Below are 24,015 nucleotides of genomic sequence, written 5' to 3'. Positions count from 1 at the left end.
TGCCGCGGTGCGGGGCCGGGCTGGGCGGCCGGCCCCCGTGGAGGTTGGCCCTCCTCTTCCTCAGCCCGGCGCGGCTGCCGGCGGGGGGCTGGCAGCTGTCTTTCTCCACAACCTGCGCGAGGTGGTCAAAGAACAGGCGGCTGAGGCAAAAGAGAGTCATTTCGGAAAGGAAACTGGTAAGACCCGAAGTAAATCAGCTGCTGGTGTGCAGTGCAGTTAACGTTGCTGGGTGGTCACCTCCCAGGCACGCGTCAGAAAACAGCTTACCTGCTCCTCGCCGTGTTCTCCTCACAGTGATCAAATATATACTTTTGATGTGAGGAAATATTTTTGTAAAATCTGGTAAACTTGCTGAATAGTGAGGAAATACGCCTGCCACGTGACAGCATCGGTGTGCAGAAGGGTTGTAACGGTGTTAATTCAGCCTCAGCACCTCGGACTGGAAGACGAGAAAGCAAAAAGTCCTACATAGCTTTAAAGCTGAAATACTGTTTTGTTTCTCACTGTTTTTATAGTCTTGCATAGTAGTCAACTGCCAAAGAGCTTTTTATGTCAGAGAACCTGCCACGTTCTAGAACTTTTTCTTAATATTCTTTTTCTAATTAAACGTGTATAGAAAATCTTATTTTCTAAAGATCAATAAATCACTTCCCGTTTAAAGCAATACTTTCCTGTCTCCGTGAGGTGGTGCCAAATACTTTTCTAAAAGAGGCTTTTTAAGAAATCACTGGTTATAGTATAACTTTAAATGTCAAGAGGCAGGGGTTTTCAGTTTATTATCTTGTTATCATAATACTAGTAAGACTTTTTCTCCCTCACATACCGTTTGGGCTGTTAATTAAACTGACCCTTATTGCTCATTCTCATTATGAAGTCTCTTAGGAATTGTCAGAATTTGAATCTTACCGCAATCAAGGCCATGCTTTCTCTTTTCATCCCGATAAATAAAGAATTTCACCTGCCTGTATGAATGTACTTCTCTTTCAGCCCACTTCCTGAAGATAAGTAAAAATCATCAAACCTGTCTTGATGACGGAAAAGCTGAGACAATGCAACATACTTAGTTTGCTAGAAGTTAATGTCAGAAACAGAGCCGAGATCTGGAATTCTCTTTACACTCTATTTTTTTTTTTTTTAGTCCCTGAGCAACCGGTTGTGGCATGTATTAAGATTTCCTCTGCTTATTCTGTTTACAAATACTTTCTATTCTTTGTCTTTTAATACTTTTCCGAATTGTTAGAAGATTGAAGTTTGCCTTAATTTCATCACCTGGTATAGGAAGTGTGAATTGGTATGAGAATATCCCTCCTGCACATGCACTCTGTCCTCTTTGAAAATTTCAGTTCAATTTAAAGAAGTTAAAAGCTTATGTATATATTTTTTTATTTATTTTTGTTTTCATGAGTAGAGACACAATTACTGAGTGGTTTTCCTTTCTAGTGTGATAGGTCTCTTGAGCTACCTGTCAGCATTATAAACTGTATTAAAAGGATATTTTCCTGTTACTAATTCCCTAATGTGAATATTGTACTTTTCATATCTGAGCTGCTGCATTAGGTTATATCAACATAGCCTCAAGCATGTACTTTTAAGAGGGTTCTGAATAAGACTTGTGAGATCTATTTTTCTTTATTATTAAGTATACTGTATTTAGTTGACCTGTGAATGACAGCAGAGTTCTGATTTTTTTTTTTTTTTTTTTTTTCTCATCATGACTAAAAATAGCAAGTCTGCATATTACTAAGTTTTGCACAACAGTCAACTTCTTGGAAAATTACTCTGATAAACTGTACTTAAAGGGTACAAACCTCATCCTTGTTACAGACACGCTATTTCGTGGATCACCGGAAAGTGCGTGTGGTTGGAGGACGAGGAGGAGAAGGGGGTTGTTCTTTTTATAGTGAACCCAGAAAAATATTTGGAGGTCCTGGTGGTGGAAATGGAGGTGATGGTGGTCACGTCATTTTGAAAGGTAAAACTCATTAAATGTGATTTGTTTCGTGTTTTATCACTTAACACCCCACCCCTCCAGCAAAAACAACCCTACATGTGTAGTAGGAAATGGTAAATGTAAATGTCAAAAATGTTAAAGTGATTATTTCTGTATAAGATGTCTTTGCTTTTTAAGCTTTGCCCTGAGCTGTGATAACGTGGACACAAATGGCACTGACAGCCTTAGAGATAATTTTGAAAATAAAAGTATTTTGCAGACATTGTAGTGGCTCGTACCAGACTATGTTATGATAAGGCTGGGATTTGATCAGATTTTACACTTTAAGATTGATAAAACTGCTTCTGCTACCACAGTTCTACAAAATTTCTTGATCTAGCAAATGAATTTTCCAGAGTATTTTGTAACGGTTGAGTTTGGAATGACCAGTTAATAAAGCACATGGTTAATAAACCTAAGCAGATACGTAAAGGCAGTTAAGCTTCATAACTTACATTAATATTAGTCTTCCCTGATACGTTATTGTTGAGACAGTAAATAGCATGTGCATTCATGCAGTATTCAGAAAGGGAAAGGACAGTCAAGACGTTGCTATTCTGTGCCTCTTCTACTCAAACGGTGTGTTCAAAATATGTGTATTTTTGCTTTATAGCTGACCAGCAAATGAAATCACTCTCTTCAGTCCTCCCCTTCTATCAGGGTTTTCATGGAGAGAGAGGAGGAAACAAAAATTGTTACGGAGCTAATGGTGCATATATGTATATTAAAGTAAGTAAATTAAGGTTGCATGCTAATGTGTTAGCTTTGTACTAACACTGCTGATTTTCAAGCAGGATGACCTTATTGTGAGAAAATCTTATGTGTGCTTTTTCAGGGAGCCTTGTGTGCTGTCTCTGCAGAGATAGGGCTGGCGGGGACACAGACAGATCCTGCTGCTTTAAATTGTTTATGAAAAATTAGACTTCTTTGGAAGGTACATCTGGCGAAACCAAATATGGTTCTGATTTGCTTTGCTTCTAGGGGGTCATATGCCTAGAGTGATTATAATGCAGAACTTCTTAAATAGCAGCATACTTTTTCTTTCATATGTTTTTTTTCTTCAACATGCCTGTTTTGGTGCACACCTGCAATATATTTCTTAGCTCGCTAATGTGCTTAGGCTTCTTTGCCTAAAAGAGAAAGAGGGTTATAGTACATTTTAATGAAGTGTAAATGTCTGACAGTACTGTTTGGGTTCAGAAAGTGAGCCTTGTGAAGTACCCTTCTCTTTTTGGGATTCCCAGTTTGGAGGAATGATTTTCAACAAATATAAAAGGTGGTAAAGGATCTGCTGAAGACATCTCTGCTGCAGACTTTGAGCTTCAGTGTAATGCTGACATCTCTCTGTGCTTTAAGGTCCCTCTAGGTACAGTGGTTAAGGAGGATGGGAAAGTTGTGGCAGACCTTGCTCAACATGGTGAAGAGTATGTTGCAGCTTATGGAGGAGCCGGAGGAAAAGGTAATCGCTTTTTTCTTTCCAATGAAAACCGAGCTCCAACATTATCTACTCCAGGAGAGCCAGGTCAGGAAAGGGTCCTCCATTTGGAACTGAAGACAACAGCTCATGGAGGATTGGTGAGTGTTGCTGTGATTCTTCAACTTCCTTATCGTTGCAGGATGACACTTGAGTGACTGAAGAAATGATGTTTGATTACATTTTTCTTAGCCTTTTGACTTGCTTGTTTAGAGATGCAACTCAACACTTTCTTGCTGTTACTTGGTTGAAGGGTGTCCAAAGTGATTTGCAGAGCTGTTGCTCTCTTGCTACTTGATGTCATCCTACTGTTGCTAAAATCAACACTATGTATAGAAAAGCAATATGCAGGATTCATCAGTAACAGACTCACTGATGATGTTCAGCAGTCTTTGTCTTTTGATTCTGCACATGACCAATAAAGTGGGAAGAGGTCTTCTAAATTAGTTTCTGTTTTCTTGTTTGTTTGGGTTTTTTTTAAGAAAAATGATAAAGTTCAAATTATCTTCTATTTAATCTCTGTATTTCTCTTTCTACAGATATTAAACATTTGACTTAGTTCCAGCTTTAGCATCCTTTGAAATGAAAATACTATTTAGACATATACTAAGTAAACTTAGGGATTAAGCTGTTTTCATTTTTAAGTATGGAAATATTTTAACACCAGCTGGTAAAGCTGTTAAAACTATTCTTTGCTGCAAAGAGTTCTTGCTGTAGTTCAGTAACTGTCTGGTGTAGCAGAATTTGGTGAATTTATTCAGAGACTAAGAAAAGAGTTGGCATTGGTGGATCAATAGATTAATTCTCTGACCAGCTGGACACTCTGGTCCACTTCTCACATTTTTAACACGAATTTGGAAACCTGAGATAAGTCTGTTCTGTACTTCACTGCCTCTGACAAGAATTCAGAGTGTCTGACATCAGCCAATAGGAGAATTTAGGATTTTATTTACTTTCAGCTGGGGATTATTGACCATCTGTGTAGCTATCATGTCTGCTGTAGGGTATCCCAGAGTAACTTAATTTCTGGGGTAGGTTTGTTAAATTCTTGCCTTCTCCCTAGAAGGCCAAGTTTCAATTCTTTGATGTCAAGACTATGAAAATCCCAAACTTGTAGGCATTCTGGTTACTTGAAGGCCAAACTATGTTACTGAATCAGGGACAAAGCCAGTTCTGAATTCTTTTGGAAATAATAAATCAGAGTGAGAAAATACCTAAAATGCGAAGTGCAAGGCAAAGTGTTGTAATATTATTTTGGGATAAAAGAAATCTTATGTTACATACTCTTTTGGCTCTGAACAAAGTGAATACTTGATGGCACAAAAGAAAGTTAAGGAGACTCTTCTATGTTTGATGTGTTTAATGTTTATGAGTGAATACACATATAAATAAAAGAGGGTTTAGGAGAAACAAAAAAGGGAAACCAGGATGCTTTTCAGAACTAAGTATGCAAAATTAATATTATATTCATGCAGGAAGAACCTTGCCACATCTGCAAAACCTTACAGATTTTTTTTATATTGGGATTAGACTAGAACTGTGGCTTTAATGAGTGTCTCTATTCCAGGTGGGCTTTCCTAATGCTGGCAAATCGTCACTTTTGAGAGCAATCAGCAGGGCAAAGCCGGCAGTGGCTGCCTACCCATTCACAACCCTAAATCCCCACGTTGGCATTGTCCACTATCAAGACTATGAGCAAGTAGCAGGTCAGAATTGTAGTACATTGTGTATACCTTGATAGCAGTTTGTGTCACCTGGATTATTCTTTGAAATGCTGCAGAAGTAAGATTAGCAGTTCTGTAGAACTCTTACTAGTTCTAAAGAACTTCAAGCAAAACAATACTGAAAGCCTGTTTCACATTCACTTATATGTGCCCTTAATATCAAGGTAGCATTCTGTATTTTGCCTCCACTGGAATAATCTAAATTTAGGGGTTTTAAAAGGTAATAGCAGCCAAACTTAATGTGAGGTGTGCTTTAATATTGGTACAATTGAGGTGTCATTCTAAAAGTACTTGCACTGCCCAGTAAAAGACTGGATTTGGGTTTTGGTTTGTGGGGTGGTTTTTGTTGTTGTTGTTCTTGTTGTTGCATATGTTGGATTCACTGTGGAATTTCTCTCATTGTAGTTGCTGACATTCCTGGCCTAATAAAAGGTGCTCATCAAAATAGGGGCCTCGGGATGGCCTTCCTAAGGCATATTGAACGCTGCCACTTTCTCTTGTATGTGGTGGATCTCTCTGTGTCTCAGCCGTGGATTCAGCTGCAAGACTTAAAGTACGAACTGGAACAATATAAAAAAGGATTGTCTGAGAGGCCTTGTGTTGTCATCGGGAACAAGATTGACCTTGCTCAGTCCAGGATCAATCTGCCACTCCTTAAAGAACAGATAGATACCCGGGTCATTGCACTGTCTGCATTGACAGGAGACAACCTAGAGGAACTGTTGCTGCATTTGAGAGAACTGTATGATGCTTATGTGAAGACAGAACAATCACGAGGGCAAAGCCCAGTCAAGTGGTAGGAACCAGAACTACTGTGAATTGTAGTGGAAGGAGGAAAAAAAAACCCCATAATTTGATTAGATTGCATCTGTGTGGTTTTGGTTTTTTAATGGGTTGTGGGTTTCTTTATATGCAAGCAGCACAGCGTGTGGATTTGTTCTGGACTGCTGCATTGGAAGGATTTTGTTTGTTCACCTTTGAGGTGTCTTATATTTTACAACCGAATTTGAAAATTGTAATCATGATGGGTGTTGAATTAGAAACCTGGATCTTGTTTGACATTAGGTAGTTAATTATGGAATTAAGAGAATGCTACCTAGTAGAAATTACTGAAACTCGGGATCTGCAGGAGATGCTGGCTTGCTCTCTGAATAGAGTGCAGTAACTTCTCAGTTTTCACTAATCAGAAATTCTGAAATAAAAACAAGGTAGTCCCACGTTCATGTGTTTTTATACCATAACCACTTTCAGGCATCTCTTTCTCCTGTTTTGTTGTTGGGTGTGTTTTTTTTGTCTCAGAGGAGGCACCAGTTGCTCAGTATTTTTAGGATGGAGAAGCATGAAACAGCTGCAATTAATGATTGAAATTATTTCCTTGTTAGTATAAATAATTAACTCTTGAAATGCTGGCAGCAAAGTAGCTGTATAAAATCACCAGGGAACAGTAATTTTGAGACTCACTTCTGAGTTGTCCAATTTTCTTGAGAAGTCTCAAGCAATGTTCTGGGAAATTCTAGGCTTAGATATTTCAAATAAAAGAAGAAATACGGTCTTTACCTCCCCTTTTTTTAAACTGTGCCATTTTGTGAACAGTGTTCTTAAATTTTGCTCTAGGAATTCATAAATCGTCATTTAGAACGTGGGTCTTTGCCCTCTTCTCATGCAGAAAGAAGAGCTGCTTCTGTATACTCTGGTTATATTCTGTGTAATGATTATCTTGATAGTGAAAAGTCAAAATTTATCAAAGCGTATTATTAAGCTTTTTCATAAGGGAGCCTGACAGACTTGTGGAATGCTCAGACACGTACTTCAGTAGTCAAGAGAAACAATTGTTCTTCAGCCTTTACTTCTGTTTCTTGATTTTTGAAGTAGATTAACTTTGTCTTCCAAACTGGCAGTCTGGAATTACAAACCTTGTACATACTTTGTCACATCAACAGAGTACAAAGTAAACTCATTAGCACCATCATAGAATAGAAAGATGTGGTGTTTATAAACTTGGCTTTGTTTTTCCAGGAAATACAATATTAAGGACAGTTTGGTGCATTATGAAGACACGCCTATGACTTGTCTTTGGTTAAGCTTTGTTAGTTTATAAATAAAGATTTAATAATGTTTAAACTAAAATTGACTATTTTCTACTGTATCGGCAGTAGTGGGAATTACTCGGTGGGTTTGAAAAAAGAATCAGCCGTAGCTTCTAATTACTTTTTTTCTGTACGCTACAGCGAAGGTGATAATACTCTCTGCTCCTGTCACTTTGCACGTTTTGTTTGATCTCTGGTATTCTAACGTTTCTGAATGATGCAGCCTTAAAAGACTGGCGCTCTCAGATTCCATGAACCATGGATTTTTTTCCCTGACTGCCTATGGCTGAAAGGGGCAGTCTCGTTCAATCTCTTAATTAAAGCTCAACTCACACTCTCCTGTGCTATCAGTGTTGGGATCAGCTTAGTGATTATGAATTAGAACTAACTTTGCCTCTATAAGAAAGAAGGTGAATATCCTTCTTATTCTTAAGAGCAGCAGGTTTTTATTCTGAAAAAGTGCAAGGTCAACTCAAATGCCTGAATTATTTAATAAAAATATGGGCAAAACAGGTAACTACCTCTGCTGAATTCACATTCTGGGTATTTCTATCCATGATCAGGTGTGGAAAGTAATTTATGCATTCTAAGCAGTGATAATGGTGTAAATATGATCAGGAAAAAGTTAATACTAAATCCTGAAGTTGCTCTCAAGATTTGTTTTATACTTACTTCATCCCTGGCAATTACCAAACTGAATTAGGTAGAACTGAATATTTCTGTCTTTCAGTTTGGTTTTGTGTAGCATTTTTAGGCTTCACTATTGTTTATCCTTCTATTGCTACGTGGTTTTCAGTCATATTTAAAAAAAACGGGAGAAGATTGTCTGAACACAAAAGCTGGTGCAGCTTCTTTACAGAACATTTGATACCTACAAGTACTTTGCGTGCTCTCTGACTGTGTTTTGGTATTTAGCAGTCTTTGAGAATGCCAGGCTGTGTGAAAAGCCTCTGTGCTCACAGGAGCTTTCACCCGTACTTTCTAGTGCTCATACAACCTCACTTCTTGGAGTGGAAAGTATTTTGTGTACTGATGTGCCAAAAGCACAGCAGGTTGCTACATGTCTATTGATCATATAATTGGTTTCTTTGTTCTCAACATTTCAGCCGCCTGTTCTGAGATGACAGTACCAAGCTCCTAACCACATGCCGATAGGGTTCAAAGAGGCTTTGCAGGAGCACATACTCCTTCATCTGTCAATGCAGAGGGCCAGAGAGCTCCAGCTTTAGTGTTGGAATGACTGTGTGTGGGAGTTTGAACGCACTGTAGTCAAGATACACCTATACTAACTGAAATAACCTCCTGCTCGGGGTCCCCACATTAATGCTGGACAAAAGGAGGGGCTGTGTGCTGCCCAGCACAATATGAACAGCCTGGGCCACGTTCCTCTGTTAGGGCTCCTTCAGTACTGGCATGAAGATCTCTTGCATCCCATTCCAGTTATGAGGTACAGAACTGAGGAGTAACTTCTGGTTCTGCTGAAAATAAGGTATTTACAAAGGAAACTTGGTTTACATCTAGGAACAGAGAAGAAAAAATAATCAGGCGAAGAGAGAATGATGAATTGTTTCAGAGAAGAATGATGTGCTATAGGACTTCTTCCCACTTTTTTATTTTTTTGGTTGGGTGGACAGGCTTGTGTTGCTTTAGTTTTGGAGGGGTTTTGGTGGCTTTCTTCTGCATGACTTTCCTTAACCAGCTTTTGCTTTCCTCTGCTGAAACCTTTGACGTTGTCCTTGATTTTTGTTGACTAGAGGAAAGAGATGGGTGATTTTATTTCTCATTCTGATAATAAGCCTTATTTTAACGTGAATTGAAGTCCAGTCTCTTTTCTATTTCCTAGAGAAGCTTGAGCCATAATTTTATTTAGCACTTTACAGTTCTAGGACTCATCTTTTTAATATATTTTTGGCCCGTGATTACAACAGTATTTTAGTGTGAATTGTGGGTTTTTTGTTTTTATTTGCAGTCCTCTCCCCCTTTGTAAGTTCTCGGAAAGTGTAGGTGGTGTCAGTTGAACAGAAAAAGAAAATGAAATGTTAATGTGAAAACAAGCATTAAAAAGAACCATTCTTTTTAAACATAGAGATATTGAGGATTCATTGCAGGACATTAACTCAAACATTGAATTGGTGTGTTTAAGTGTGGTGTCTTTTGCAATCTGCTTTACTTATATGGTTTTGTAAGTCACTTTTTTGTAGCACATAATATTTTTTAAGCTGAATTGAGAATGTGTTTGCAGCAAGTTGAACTGACAGTAATAAAAATGAGACCCCCGCTGAACTTGTACTTGCTGGCTCTGCTCTGCTACAGCACCATGCTGGGAGGAGAGCAAGGTCTGCTTCCAGCCTGCAGCCTGTATGGGGCAGAGGGTGCAGATAGCAGCAGATAACATCTCCGCTGAGCGAGAGGATGGAGGGGCAGGATGTGACACCAGCTGCTGGGTATTGTCTGCATGTGTTCATCCTGACACTATGTGTGCTTAGAGTTGTGCTGTTAAAGTGGTGGTAGGTCACCAGTTGCTTGAATATAATGAGAAGTGAGGGCTGCCAGAGTGTCAGATCTCACTGGGTTTCTTTTTCCTTTGTATTATTGTATGTGTATTTATTAAGCCTCTTCATAGTGATTTTTATTAAGTGAATTTTGGGTGAGTGAATAGGTGCTTGAACATGTTTAAAAAATCGTGACCATATTGATTCAAATTACAGGAATGGCTGTGAACCAGAGATGCTAGTGCTGGTAGAACGGGACCTCGCTGTAGTTTGCACGTGTTTGTACAAGCTGTTGGATACAGAATACCAATCTAACTTCCTTGCTGTTTTGTCTTCCACAGGATGTTGCTAACTGGGCTCATTGGCTGATACCTGCATTGTAAGGTTAATGTTGGCACCATAGGTGTGTTGCTGGTGTGTAACTTAATGAGTTATTAATTGAATGGCAGGTGGAATGTAAATAGGGAGCAGACAGGCTGCTGGAATGCTAATGTGTTGTTGAACTGTTAACTCCACCATGGAAATTAAAAGACAATACATGGTTTGACTTAATATTTCTATGAATATCATCGTTGTGTATAAATGGATTTTTACTAGTAGCAAGGTTACCTTTACTTTGGAAGAGCTCTTATTTTTGGGGACACTGTAGCCCATCATCTGGAGGTTGTTGTCTTGCATACAAGCTATGGGAGATGAAGCTTTTTGGGAGCAGTAGTTCATTGTGCAGTGTGTGTAGGGAGAATGGGTAAGTTTGAAGCTCATCATCCCTTCAACAGGTCTTCAGCCTTGTCGTTCCTGTGCAAGTTGTATTTTGGTTTTGGACCACTTCTGTTAATAATGAATTTCATCACCATTGTGAAAATAGCTTTGATATAAATTAAAACTTCATCCTGATATTGATGTGTGCCTGGCTCTTAAAGAACAGCTTTCTTCTCTTTGTTTCCATACTGCAGTTTCCAATGCTGTTCCCCATTAACAAGTTTCCCCATCTTGTTAAACAGGGATTAATTGTGCCTGAACTACAGAGGTTTGGAAAGACTGAAGTTATTAATATTTGGAGGGAAGGTTATATATGTATGCCAGTAATGATAAGGGATGATTTTGCAGCTCTTGATAACAGAACAAAGCTACCTTCAGGCTGCACTCTTGATTTTTCTCTATGTCATTCTGAAATTTATTATCTGGTATGTGCCCATTTTTCTGAGACATAAAACGTGGCTGGTAGGACAAAGGCAGAGAGATTTTTATCAACCTTGTTTTAATATTAAGATTGTGTTTGTCCTTCATTTTGCTACTGAGAGTGATTTTTTTCATCTCTTTCCTGATTGAAATAGGATTGTCCAAGGAGGTCTTAACAGTCTCTGATTTCTTATCCACAGGGTTAGGTGTTTGGTATTGGGTTTTTTTTCCTCTGCCTTTGTTTATATGAAAAATTGCTTTGACTCCCTGAAGTGTGCATTTCTTGGTTAGGCTCTATTCTTTGCTTATTGCTATACTGTTATGTCACCAAGTGGAAGTATTTGTGAACTATATATGTGTTTCCTGAACGATGACTGAAGACAAAAGACTAGCCATACTATTAAACCATATAATTATGGTTTAGTAACTAACTCATGTCTGCATGTTCAATTTCAGTAAGAGGTAATGGGTATGACTTTGTTAGAATCCATTTTATTCTGGTAATATTCCATTAATTTTAATTGGAGTCACTCTGGCATAATGCAGTGGCCCAGGTTGTTTTGTTTGTTTGGGTTTTTTTTACCTGAATGTAGCATTGCAGTACACTCAAATGCTCTTATTTATGTTACGGTTATTGGGTAAAATAAGGCACAAAGCATAAATAGTGCTTATTTACATATGCTGAAAATATTTTATACAGACTAAATCACCTTTTAGAATGAACACTTTAGAAGTGCACTTAGATCCAGGTTTATTAGCACTGACCAAAAAGCAGGACTGAAAACTAACTGCAGAACAAATTATCTTTTCTCATTCAAATTCCCAGCGGGTGCCTTTTTGTCTTTGTAACTGAAAAAATCAACCGTCAATGTGTAGGTAAGAGTCAATATTTTAGAAGAATCTATGGTTTGGGATCAATTTTAGCATATGGAAAAGCTTGGTCATACTTTTAAAGATTTCTCATTTGAATCTTGACATTTGGTTCCTCAGTGCTTAATTACCATTGAGATTGGAACATCACTGTTTTCCAAAGACATGTGAATCCCCACCCAGTACATCCTTTGTACACACACTAATCAACCATTGATAGAAGTTAGCTATTCACTGTATAAATCTAGATAAATTAATCTTCCACTAAAAGTGGAAAATGCTTATGAAGAAAAATATTTGCATGAGGCAATGTAATTGCTAAAACACTGGTTGTCAAGAAGACATCTGTGCTATTACAGATGAAGTATCCATATTTTGATTATCTTATTCATGAAATCATACTGTTTTGTGGCCATTCATTTCCTGTTGTTTTCCTCTGTTGCAAATCAGGAAGATGAGTTTGGGCAGCTAGTTTGCTTTGTCCAGGCAGGACACACATTTATCACATTTAAAAAATAACCTGATAGAAGGTCACTGTATTAAATCAACATTTTTTTACTGCATTATTTTAGACAATGTTTATTTCCTTCACTTACCCACCGCCACACCAGACATGTAGTGGAAGTTGAAGACAGTAGTTCTAATCAACAATTACTGGGACAATGACATCTGTCTAGAAAAAAAAAAAAAAAATTGGTAACAGTATCTTCAGTGCCAGAAGTTATGGTTTTGAAGCTTGCCCGTCTATGTGATGGGTCAAGTCCCATGATAGCTCTGCAAAGTCCTTATGGCTCCTGTAACTATAGATATAAAAAAATATATTTTAGTTTGGTAAGCTAACTCATCTCTGTTTCTATACCAACCAAATTTTTCTAGTTTCATTAACTAATTTATCGCCATTAGGAAAATGGCTTTGAGGGATGAAAATTTCATGTGTTTTACATCATATCTTTTTTTTATATATATAATACTGCAATACATTACATTTGAGAGTGATTTATTAACCTTCTTTCAGTGGTAGAAAATGAATCATAGGAGGCTGAGGTCCAAACCTAGCCAGACTGGGAAAAGTCTACATCCCACTGAATTTTAGAAACTTTGAATTTAGATATGTTTGCATTTGGACCCCAATGACTTGCAGAGTCACACAGAAATTATGTGGCAAGGCAGAGGACCTGGAATTTGGAAATAATTTAGTGTAGTGCTAGTCTTTTTTCAGGTGGCTTGTACGAGCGTAACTTCTGGCTAACCATATGTGTCTTATTTGCATTTGTAGCTTCAAAGTACTTCACCTAAATGCGTGTGGAGAAGCACGGCAATACATGACTCACTGAAGGGATGCCCAGTTCAGATGCCGCTTCGCATCTCCTCCACAAAATCCTCCACTATCCATTCTGCCCTCGTCATGTTGTTGCAGTCCATTTTAGCATCCAGGAGCTTTTGGTGAGCCAACTCAGTTTATCTTCAGGGGTTTTCTGAAGGCATTCAGGATTTTTTTTCCACAGTAAATAAAACTTGATTTGTAGATGAGTAACAAAAATTGCCACGTGAAACAGTTTATTAACCAGTGCTGCTAATTCATTTATATTATCACTAATTAAATGTTCTAAAGATAGGGATTTATTTAATGCTTATTAAAGGTATTGAAGTGGCTTATGAAACTGATCAACAGAAAACAGTTCTAGAATTGTATATTAAGACTAAATTAAGTTCGTGCTACAGAAGTTAATTTGCTAATGTATTTAGTCTGGAACAAAACCAGTAATACGTTTAACTAACCAGGTCGCTTGATGAATTAAGTGCACAGTTGGAAATTTGCTTTTAGTGATTATTCAAGCTAAAAAATAGATATATACCCACTTTCATGTTAGTAAAGCCTGAGTGCTTATATATTAATGGAGAAAATAATTGCAGAGAGTCACAAATATAATTGAATATAGAAGGAACTTGTTCAGATTTTCTCAAAATATTTTATGCCTGTTCTTTGGTCATTAATGTATCTGCTTTTTTAAGGCAGTTTAGTAGATCCTGTCAGCACACAAATACTTCTGCAAAGATTGTTGTACAAGTGGCATTTAGGCTAACTAAAGTTCATGTTTTGGATTTGGAGGAGGCAATTCTTCTGTTGTAGTATGTGCTGATTTGAACACTTGTCATGCCACAGCTGTCAGTGATAAATATTGATTAGAAATTTTTCCTATTTACAAACTGTGATTGAAAAGTACTCTACTAAAGTGGTGCATAGTGATGGTACTCTGTGAATTAATTGCTGAGATGAAAACATGGTTATTAAGATGAGTTGATCATAATGACCTTAAATAGTTGATTTCCCAGTTTTTAGCCTCCTCTTCAGTACTTTAGCTGGGGCAACCTCTCAAGAGACGAATGAAGGGTGATTATATTTCTAGTTTTTTCAAAGCAAATTATTTTAAAACCCATGTTCTCAGAAACTATTTTTGAGATAGTCTCTTGGTAGCAGGAGTCAGGAGCATGGGGGACTTCTGAGGGGGAATTTCTAAGGGATTTCAGCTCTTTTTCTGAAATAGATGAACTGTTCTGCATAATTCAGTCTGCATGGCTTCTTCTGAGTGAGAACTTCAGGAAGGATATGTTGGGCATTTTGGTCCTCTGCTGAGGTTTTAATTTACCTTGTTGCTGTAGACTTGCAGTGACAGTCATCCATGTGTGCTTGGGTTCAGCCTTTCCCTTACTCTAGAGTTAGCTGTATGTCAGCATTCTTCTGTCTGTGTAGTTCTGTAAAGTACTTTGCAACCTTTGTTTCGATTAGAAGTAGTATCAGCAGCAACAAAGGATTTTCTTACTTGTTACTTCCATGAAAACTCTGGAATAACAGCTTAATTCCTAGTTCTTGGATCTCTTAACATAGGCTTCATGCAAGTATAAATATTACTTTATCGCTGTATATTTAAATAGAAGCTGTATCAGAGATACTAAACAGTGCTTTAGCTGTAGTGCTCTATTAAATTTGTGCTTCTTAGAGTGTAAATTATTTTCATAATGGAGGGTAATTGCTCTGCTTTGTCAATCCATCGTCAGTTCATGAACACTGCAGCGTGTACGTGCAACCTCATGTTCAAGGAATTATATATGCAACTCCCATTATTGTTTGTTGTTCAATAAACAACTTCTAATGACTAAAGCTGTGTGTGAGCTGTTACTTAACAGCTACAAAATTTGCCAGAACTGTCACTGCCCTTTTAGCAGAAAGCTTGTTGTTTGTGAATGCAGTTCTCCTTCAGTGTTAATTGTGCTGCTAAATCCTAGGATATTGTGTTAAAAATAATTCAAAACTCAGTGTTGCATCACAGATGCATTTTTGTGCTTAAGAGAACACATGCCTAAGTTGTGGGCACAGCCTGCCTATAAACACTCTATTTTTGTCGTGAAATCTGCATTTACATGCATGGGAGGGATACCTGTGATGTTTGTATACACACACACCCCCCGCAACTACCTACCTTTGTACCCTTTCTTTGCCATCTCTGATACATAGTCATTGTATCTTATGGCAGGGGGTCCTAGGGATTATTGACCAAGTATTGGATGTATAAGAAAAGCCTTTGCAACACAACAAAATGTTCTGCCTGGTGCATCTGAGTCATTTGAAAAAGTGGTTCCGTTTGTAAAATTTTACAAATGGAAAAATAATAGTGTTGTTCTTCCCCCAGAAATGTGCACTTATAGCTCTACCTAGAATGTTTGATAATTGGATTAAATATTAGTTCCCTTTTGTACCCAGACTGTGCAAGCGGCTTGTAAATTATGGAGTAAGAATATGGGGCTTGTAAATGCCTAGTAATAAGTAATATTCACACATCCTGGACTATAGCAATAAAAATGGTGCTGATTTAATGAGTCATCAGTGTTCCTGAGCTCACAACAAGAGGTTTAGGGACAGAGCTGGGTTTTCTTGCCTTTGAGGTATGTAGGAGCCTTCCTCTGCCAGGTAGCAGTGGATTTGTTGAAGTGAATGCCAATGATAGTTTTGTATCTCAATAAAATGATACCGCCAGGTTACAGATAATACCTTTCACCCTGCAGAATTCCTAGTTGCTTTTCTAAACTCCATAATTCCTTAATCCTGCAAATATGACTATATTGGTGGAAAAGTATGTTGTGCAGTGGTAAGGGGGAAAGGAGGAGATTAAAGTCAAGGTTAAGGGAATGCAGAAGTGCTGTGAGTTCCCTACAGTTTGCAAGGACATCTGTGAAACCTTGCCTGAAAGGCTAGCTTTGTGGGGTTAGAAATCGAGAGAGCTTTTGCCTTTTGTGGCACTCATCCAGGGCAGCTAGCAAAGTGCTCTCATTCTTGTCTGCAATTCCCACACCACAAGTAAAGATAATACTTCTTCTTGTGTCCCATCTGTTTGCAGAACGAGTTCTGCAGAGTGGAGGTCTCTTTCAAGACCAGGTCTATGCTGCAAAGTTGTGCTGGTGTCATTGCATGGGAGCTGGGGTTATGAAAAATTGATCCTTCCTCATAGAAATCATGTTGTTAAGCTTCTCTCTAGCAAGGACACTAACCTACCGTCTTTCCATCCTAGTTCTGCTATGAAAACGCATGTTCATTTACAAATGTGGAAGAAAAATCATTAGCATTTTTTCAAATAAAGTACAATCACATCTTCCCAATTTCACAGGCCATCCCTCTTTGCAAATCTCATTTAATTATCCCAGACAGGTGTTGTTCAACAAAAGCTCCTCGCTTTCTCTCTTCTCTAGTCTCCTACTTGAGCTAATGAAGCTTCAGTGATGTTGCTGGAACAAAGAACCAATTTATATAACTGCAGGTTGGGGAGAAGAAATAAGAATGGTAATTGAGGAAGGGCGCTGAAGAGAGGCAGTGGGAGCAAAGTTCCTCTGTCTGTGTAAAGAGATCTCTCATTATTGGTGATTAGGGAGGAAGCATTGCAGAGCCAAAAAGGAAAGTAGGTGTGCAGGAAAATCGTTGATAGTTTATTGATATGCAGATGTTGCTTTATGAAAGGACCACAGACCTCGCTGTGGTGACCTTTACATCCTTGAGTTAATGGGGTGTAGGTTTGTATTAAGAGAAGGGAACTGCCATTACCTCCACACAGGTCTTACGGGAAGTCACTCAGCCTCTCTCTTTATAAAGCTCCTGGGTACGATCTACAGCTGCATGAACGTTGCTTACTAACACTCCGTGCATAAAACTTCTCTGCAAATCCCTGGGCTTCTTTTCTGTGGGGAAGCCTATGTGCTTCCACAAATATTTGATGCATATTCATATGACAGCAAGTCGTCTTTCATGGTTTTTGAAAACAGGTCCTGCCTGCTCAGTTTGTCTAGACAATAGGATTTGGGGTATTTTTATTAGCAGGTATGGTAGCAAAAAAAAAAAAAAAATTTGCTAGGCTAGTTGACAAGAAGCCCTACCTTGTCTAATGGTAATGTGTTTTCACAGTTCATATTTGATTATACCTAAAAGCTCCCTAGTCCCTGCTGCTTCCAAATGGTTATAGACATTTATATTCTGAACACTAAAAATCAGCAAAATTAAAATACTCTTTTAAGCCTATTTGAATTAGTCATCAGTTATTCTGAAACTTCAAACCAACTCATAACACTTTCAGTATGAAAACTAGGCTCAGGTGTGACCCCATGTCCAGCTATAAGTAGTTATTTTCCTTTTTTATTTGGCAAGGCAAGAGCTCGTATTTCAGGAAGGAATATAAATGCCTTCCCTGCAAAATCCACCAATGAATAAAATTGCTTTCCGACAAGTTTAGGTAATTCTGCCCATATGGAGGTCAGAGACCATAAAAATACTGTGCAAAAGGCTCACAGTGAAATGTGTCCATTCCCTTAGTCTTTGGGAAAGGACTTTACAACCAAACGCACATTCTGAAAGCCCAGAGTAAAGTACCATTAGGGCTTTAAATTATACAGAAATATATTGATGTCACTAGTGGGACTCTTAAGAAAGCTTTTACAGATGGCATGTGCACTTCAGTGCAGGTACATCGTGGTCTTACGGGTCACTGAAAGCAAAACCAGTGTCCACCTCTTCCCTGTGAGTATTATGAATTTTATCAGTCTCTTAAAACAAGGTATTTTGCTTACAGCTTTAGCTCTGTGTATGAGCATGTGAAAGAACGGAATTCCTAGCCCCTGTGCCTGCAAAGTCACCTTGAAATTTAAAGCTGGTCTCATCACTTTTGAACAAAGTTAGCACCAATGGACGTAGGGAAAACCTGCTGTTTGCCTTCAATAAATAAATAAATAAATACTTAACCGTAAGCTCAGAATTTGAGATGGGAGGCTCGGGCTGTGTGGAAAAAAGTCATGTACAGAATTCAAACAGTTGCAACTCCCTTTTGAAATGGCTGCTTGCTCAGCTCCTCATGAGCAGGAAAACCAGTTCTGGAGCTAGGAGTATTAATGTGTTTTGGTTTTGCTTTAATTTGGTACAATGAATTCAAGCTCTAAGAAGGGGAAATTTGTAGAAGGAGAGAAGAAAGACTGCTAAAATAACTCAGTATATGCTCCCTGTTGCTTAGCTCTGGTCTTCTTGCATAATAATGTTTTGATGTTCTTGATGTGTATTGAAAATTGGAGGAAATAAGAAAAACAAAACCACCCCCCTCTCTCATCTTCCTTTTTTAGTCTACCAGAAAGCCAAATTGCCAGTCCCTGCTCAGACAAATATCTTATATAGGAAAGACTGATAAGTTCTTTGTTCTTTCATTTGCTTAGTCAGAAGTAACAAAACCATGGTATGGAAGATATTCTCAGGTCTGCTTTGTCAGAGATTCAGCTGTTAACCACAGAATGCTGTGAGAGTTTGCTTAGATGAACTTCTAGCTTTTCTGTTAAGTTTCCCCTCTCTTAAAATGGTAGAAGTAGTGTCTGTGCTAATAAGATTTTTGGGCTTTCAGTTATGCTTTGAGCAATTCCTGTGAAAAAACAACCGCCCCCCTAAAAGAGAGAAGGGAAGGAACCCAACAAGGTGCATTAAGCTGTAATCTTACTCAGTTTTGTTAAATAACTGGTATCTGTTTTGACTTTTCAGTAGTTACCTGAAGCATCATACTCTTTCTGGTGGCAGTAGATGGCATGCAACCTGTGTTTATTTGCAAGCATGCTGAGGACTGGTGAGCAGAATTTGGGGTGTCAGAGGGATGTGTGCTCTACAGGTACAAGAAATAGACTTTAGTGTCATGTAGGGGCAGAAGTAGTACAGGAGCAAGTGTTGTGGGCATGACTTCAGAGCGTCCTGAAATATTTCTGAAGAAAACTGGTAAAATATTCCTGGAGAAAGCTGGCTCTTTGAATGGTGGAAGACCACATGAAATGGGGCCTATTTTTCCCTTTTGCAACCATTTAGTATAATTTTAACAGTTACTTGGCCTCTACGGTATTTCAGAGACCTTCCACTAATCCCCTAAAGATCGTGCAGGAGAGTCTTTAAAAGAAGAAAGCAAAGTCCTTTTTCTGTGAGAATGTGAAGCAGGTAACCACTATTTAATATCAGGTTAAAACAACCCCAACAGACACAACGATTTCTTCACCCTTTCCTTAAGGTATAACACAGCTGGTAGCTTCTTCATCGGACTGAATGATCTAAGGGTTCCACTTCTCTTCATGAACAAATGAAGAGAACCACAGCTGGAAACTGGTACCTTGCTCACATTATGACTTTGTCATTTTTAGGCAGGCCAGTGGATTTTGGAAGTCACAGGAAGAGTTAGTGTTAATGTAACCTTTTCAGATCTAAATTACTTGTAACGTGCTCTGGAAAAGAACTGAAATTGGAAAGAATTAAGTGATGTGTTGTTGGAGAACGGCTTGCAGAGAGCAAGGCCATAGCTCCCTGCAGGAGCTGGTCGGCCATAGCTCCCTGCAGAAGTCAGTCCCAGCCACCTGAGGTAAACAGAGGAAAGAACCCAGGGTACAGTTATGTAAACAAGGATGAAGACCCAAGGCTCAGTTGTGCTAGCGAGGATTGTTGTGAGAACACAGAGATAAGTTGGGGCGCATTATGACCTTGGGGGTCAGAGAAAAGCAGCCCTGGGAGAGAAGCAGGTTCACAGCAAGAAAGATGTTTATGCATACCAGAAATACCACAGGGGGCTGGGATATTATAATGTGACCTTTTAGATGTACCCAATGGCTGAGATATTATAATGTAGTTTCTTTAATGTATCCAATAGAGTTGCAAGTAGTGTATTGTAGACTGCTTACATAAGGTGTGATTTCTTTCAATAAAGTTGAAGCTTGCTCTATCATTCACATTGAATCAGCTGCTTGCTTCCTCCGCCCGCCGCAATGTGTTCTCACCACACCTTCTGTTAACCAGAGGTAAGAGAAACTCAGCTGTTTCAGGAGCTTTTTTTTTTTTTTTTTTTTAAATCTACAGGCTTTAACTGTCTCCTCAGGCAAATCCATAGATGTTTTTCTTTCAGTTGGATTTTATCATTTCCAGCAACAACCTGTTTACAATAAAATATTCGTCAAGTTTCTTATAAAAATACTTTATTGGTGTTTTCAGAAGGTAGCAGACACAAGAAAAGGTACAAGCAGGCTCAACAGTACATGCTGTCAATTCTTCGTACACTTACTTTAAAGGATACATTTTAAGCCATATAATGGTCTGACTGAACATGTCACAAGACCAAAATATCTTCTACACAAAACAAGACATCATTTAAAACCTGACTTCAGATGACAATACTGATCTACTCGACAAATATCACTGGAATAGAGTTGGATAGCATTTTCTTTTGTTCCCAGCAGCAGCCAAAAAGCAGTTTGCTTACAACAGCGAAGTGTATTTGGCAATCATGACATCATAAGCTTTTGGGTACTACTTTACAGCATTTGGGTTTCTATTTGTAAATGTACTTTTCAGAGATGATCTTGAGTGTCCCTCTATGATACTGTTAAATAAGAGTGTTTGCTATGGCAATTAATTGCACATTTGTATCGCTGTATCACTGAGCAGTGGCCAACAGAGCTGGGCAGTTGAAGTCTTTTCCTTTATGGTGATGCTAACTCTGTTCCCAAAGTGGTTACAGAATAAATGGGCAAGTATGATGAGGCAGGAGCTGGGAAGCAGAGATAAAATGCCCAAGATTTTACATTAAGACTGACGCTATAGCCCTGGTCTCTTGAATCTGGTGCTACATCTGTGGAATCAGTTGACTGCTTTAAAAAAAACGTAAAAATAGAAGAGTTGATGCTTGTTGCCTGGATCAGCTCAACCCAGGTCTCCAAATTATGTATTTTAAAAGGAGGCATTCAAGAGTTCTGGAACTAACTTGCTAAAATGAAGAGGACTAACTTAAAAAAAAAAAAAAAAGTGCTTGTCATTCTCTAACACATTGCTGATGGAGTATTTTTAAGATCTTGCAAAAGAGATGTTAAAATGTCTTTGGGTCATCACGAGGGAGGCTCTGGAGAAGCTGATGCCCTGCTGGAACCTCTCCCGTAGGCACAGCACCCCTCTTCCTCGGGTCTGCCGGGGCTCCCGCGTCCTGCGGGCCGGGGGTAGCTCTGCCGCCCAGCTCCGGGCGGGGGGAAGCGCTCCCGTGTGCGCTGCGGGGCTGGACGCAAAGACATCGGCTCGGCTTTGAAGCAGGGATCGGGGAATGCCAACAGGGCGCTGCAGGAGGCTCGGCGCCTCTGCGTCTGGCTGGAAACTCCGGGGCATCTATCACACCACATGCAACCGGGGTCTAGACTATGGCTGTAGCTGCTGTAGCAATAATGATAAATGGGTGTTTTCCTTCTTTTCTTTCTGTATCATCATATATGTGTAATCTCTTGAGGAAAAAACGCTCCTGTTTATGGGAGAAATCGGATCTACAAACCGGTAGATTGTAGTTTAGTCCAGTAGTTTTAGGTTAGACATTTTTGCTAGCTTTTATTGTTCAGTTTTAATTTTTCTTTATTTTAGCAAAATGCTGGTGCCGCTCTGGCTGACTAGGTGGCAGCAGAGCTCTTTTGTTGCACCTGCAAGTGGAGGACACAGATTTCATTGTGTTTCATGTCCAAAACCTCTTTACCCTTCTATTCTGCCTGATTTTGTTGTTGATGGACTAGAGTAAATGAATAGCGGTCTCACTGGTGCCTTCCTGACACACCCCACACCAGTGCTCCCAGCAAGGTACAGTCCTTTTCCATGACACAGGTATATTACAGCAAGGCTCTGCTCATCTGCACCCTTCACTTCCAGCAGTTCTGAAGGGGATCGTGAGGTTGGATCTTTAGCTTCTTGGGACAGAGGAGTTTAATAAAAGCTCTTCTGAAGCTGTAGTGGCAGAGAGGGTATAGGACAGGGTTGACAGCCGAGTTGATCCACAGCAGCCAAAAGGAAGTCTCGTACCAGTAGTCAGAGATGCAGTGGCCGTGGCAGCCAGCGCGGATGATCATCAGGAGAGTGTATGGTGCCCAGCAAATCCCAAAAATGCCCACGATGATTGCCAGTGATTTGGCCACTTTCTTGTCTCTAGAGAGCCTGAAGCGTTGGGTCATGCTCTGGGACACTATCTTCATCTGTTTCTCTATGGACAGAGCGGATGCTGCATTTTTACAGCTCTTTCTGTTGCAACGCTTAGGTTTCCCGGAGCTCTCACAGCCTGTTGACAGCAGGTCTTTGGCACCCAGGCTGGCAGTGGAGGCTGCTGCTTGAGCTTTGCTCTTAGAGAGGTCGAGGGTTTCAGCTGGCTCCTTCTGCTCCCATTTACAGCATTTCAAAGAAAGCTTTGCTTCTGGGCTCATTTCCATCTCTTCAGTGAAGGACTGGTTGTGCACTTCATGGAAAACATCCAGGCGTATTCTGGTGCGCTTCTGTATGTTCAGGTAAATGCTCAGGTTGAAAAACATTACACTGATGAAAGGGGTGAAAAACTCCAGCGTGGAGGCTGTCATGAGAAAATACCAGTTGTAGAAAAATTCAGCGTAGCATTCCCCTGTGGGTATGATGCTCTGGCCTGATATATACTCCCAGCTGATAATGGCAGGTCCGTAGAGCAGGAACGCTAACACCCATACCATCATCATCTTCAGCACCGCTCGCTTGGTGTTGCCTTGCTGGGCTCTGTAGGCGACCTGCAATGGGGAAACCTTTAGTGTGGTCACAAACCCCACCTGGTTGAGGCTCTTCACAACTGAACTATTTGTGTTTCTGGGAAAGTTGCTAGGCGATATCCCATCTAACAAATTCACACGCCATAGGCAACAGGAGCAATTGCTAGATAAATCGCACTCCTGCAGGGAAGAGTTAAAACCCTCATCTTGCAGCTCCACAACAAGACGTGGCTTCTGCTTACTGGAAATGTACTGTCTTCCCAGCAGTCTGCCGCACCCCACCACTTGCCTGAGTTGTCCCCCGCTACTCTCTGTAACTCCTGGGCTAGGCAGGCATCTAGCCCCGGCTCTCCACGCCTAGTAGCTAAACCATGTTGTATTTGGAGTTAGGGAACGAGAAAGTGGACATGATCTGTCTGCAAATTGCTCGTTGCCTCCTGCAAAAGGCTGAGCATTTTCATCTCGCCACGTACCCAGAGGCCTCAGGGCTGTGCCCTGGCAAAGTTGGCACGGCGATCTACTGCCTTGGTAGCCAAGGAGAAGCTGGGAGTCCAACTGCAATCCGCTTGTTTGTCCTGGAGATAATAAGCCCCTGCAAGTTAGGAATAGGTCTGCTTACCTTGCTGACTCACTTGTACACTACTATCCTGTCATCTGGGAAGGAAACACCTGCACACTGGGGTCTGAACCTTAAGTGATTTAATTATGCCAGAAATACTAATCCGAAACCACAGCTGAATGATGTATTTGTGGATAATTATTGCTTTCCGTCACCATGCTGAAAGATTCCTAATTTCTGGAGGATTCAAAGAGCTTTTAATTACCGCAGAGAATCTGGAGAATAAAAGCAGAAGGAGAGTTATTCCCCCCTCAGCTGCCATGACAAGACTCACCGCTCTTGTCACCGAGATGAATCTGTCATAGCTAATCAGCACGATGTTGAAGACCGAAGAGGTGCAGAGCAGGTAATCAACTACCAGCCAGAGTTTGCAGAGGCTTCTCCCGAAGATCCATCTCCCCGTCAGCACATAGGGCACGTACAGGGGGATGCAGAAGGCACCTGCAACCAGAGGGGTCCGTTTCCATCGAGGTGCGGGAAGCTGCAGGGCAGCTGCCCCCCCCC

The 24,015-nt window shown here is 39.8% G+C and overlaps 2 protein-coding genes across 2 annotated transcripts; one reads left to right on the top strand and one right to left on the bottom strand.

Moving 5' to 3' along the window:
• Positions 1 to 5: 5 nt before the first annotated feature.
• On the top strand, positions 6 to 14,960 carry MTG2 (mitochondrial ribosome associated GTPase 2; the record flags this gene model as incomplete). The annotated part of the gene is made up of 7 exons (XM_026862304.1): positions 6 to 176; positions 1,825 to 1,972; positions 2,604 to 2,719; positions 3,347 to 3,565; positions 5,032 to 5,170; positions 5,594 to 5,984; positions 13,093 to 14,960. Coding segments are annotated over 7 exons (1,242 nt in total), but the record flags the coding sequence as incomplete, so codon positions are not given.
• A 6,180-nt stretch (positions 14,961 to 21,140) lies between these two features.
• Positions 21,141 to 24,007, bottom strand: HRH3 (histamine receptor H3; the record flags this gene model as incomplete). Its single annotated transcript, XM_026862099.1, has 2 exons — positions 21,141 to 22,913; positions 23,786 to 24,007. Coding segments are annotated over 2 exons (1,107 nt in total), but the record flags the coding sequence as incomplete, so codon positions are not given.
• Positions 24,008 to 24,015: the final 8 nt, after the last annotated feature.

Source organism: Athene cunicularia (assembly GCF_003259725.1).
Source record: "Athene cunicularia isolate RWA chromosome 20 unlocalized genomic scaffold, athCun1 chr20_part1, whole genome shotgun sequence".
Lineage (NCBI taxonomy): Eukaryota > Metazoa > Chordata > Aves > Strigiformes > Strigidae > Athene > Athene cunicularia.
This window is presented reverse-complemented; position numbering and strand designations above follow the sequence as displayed.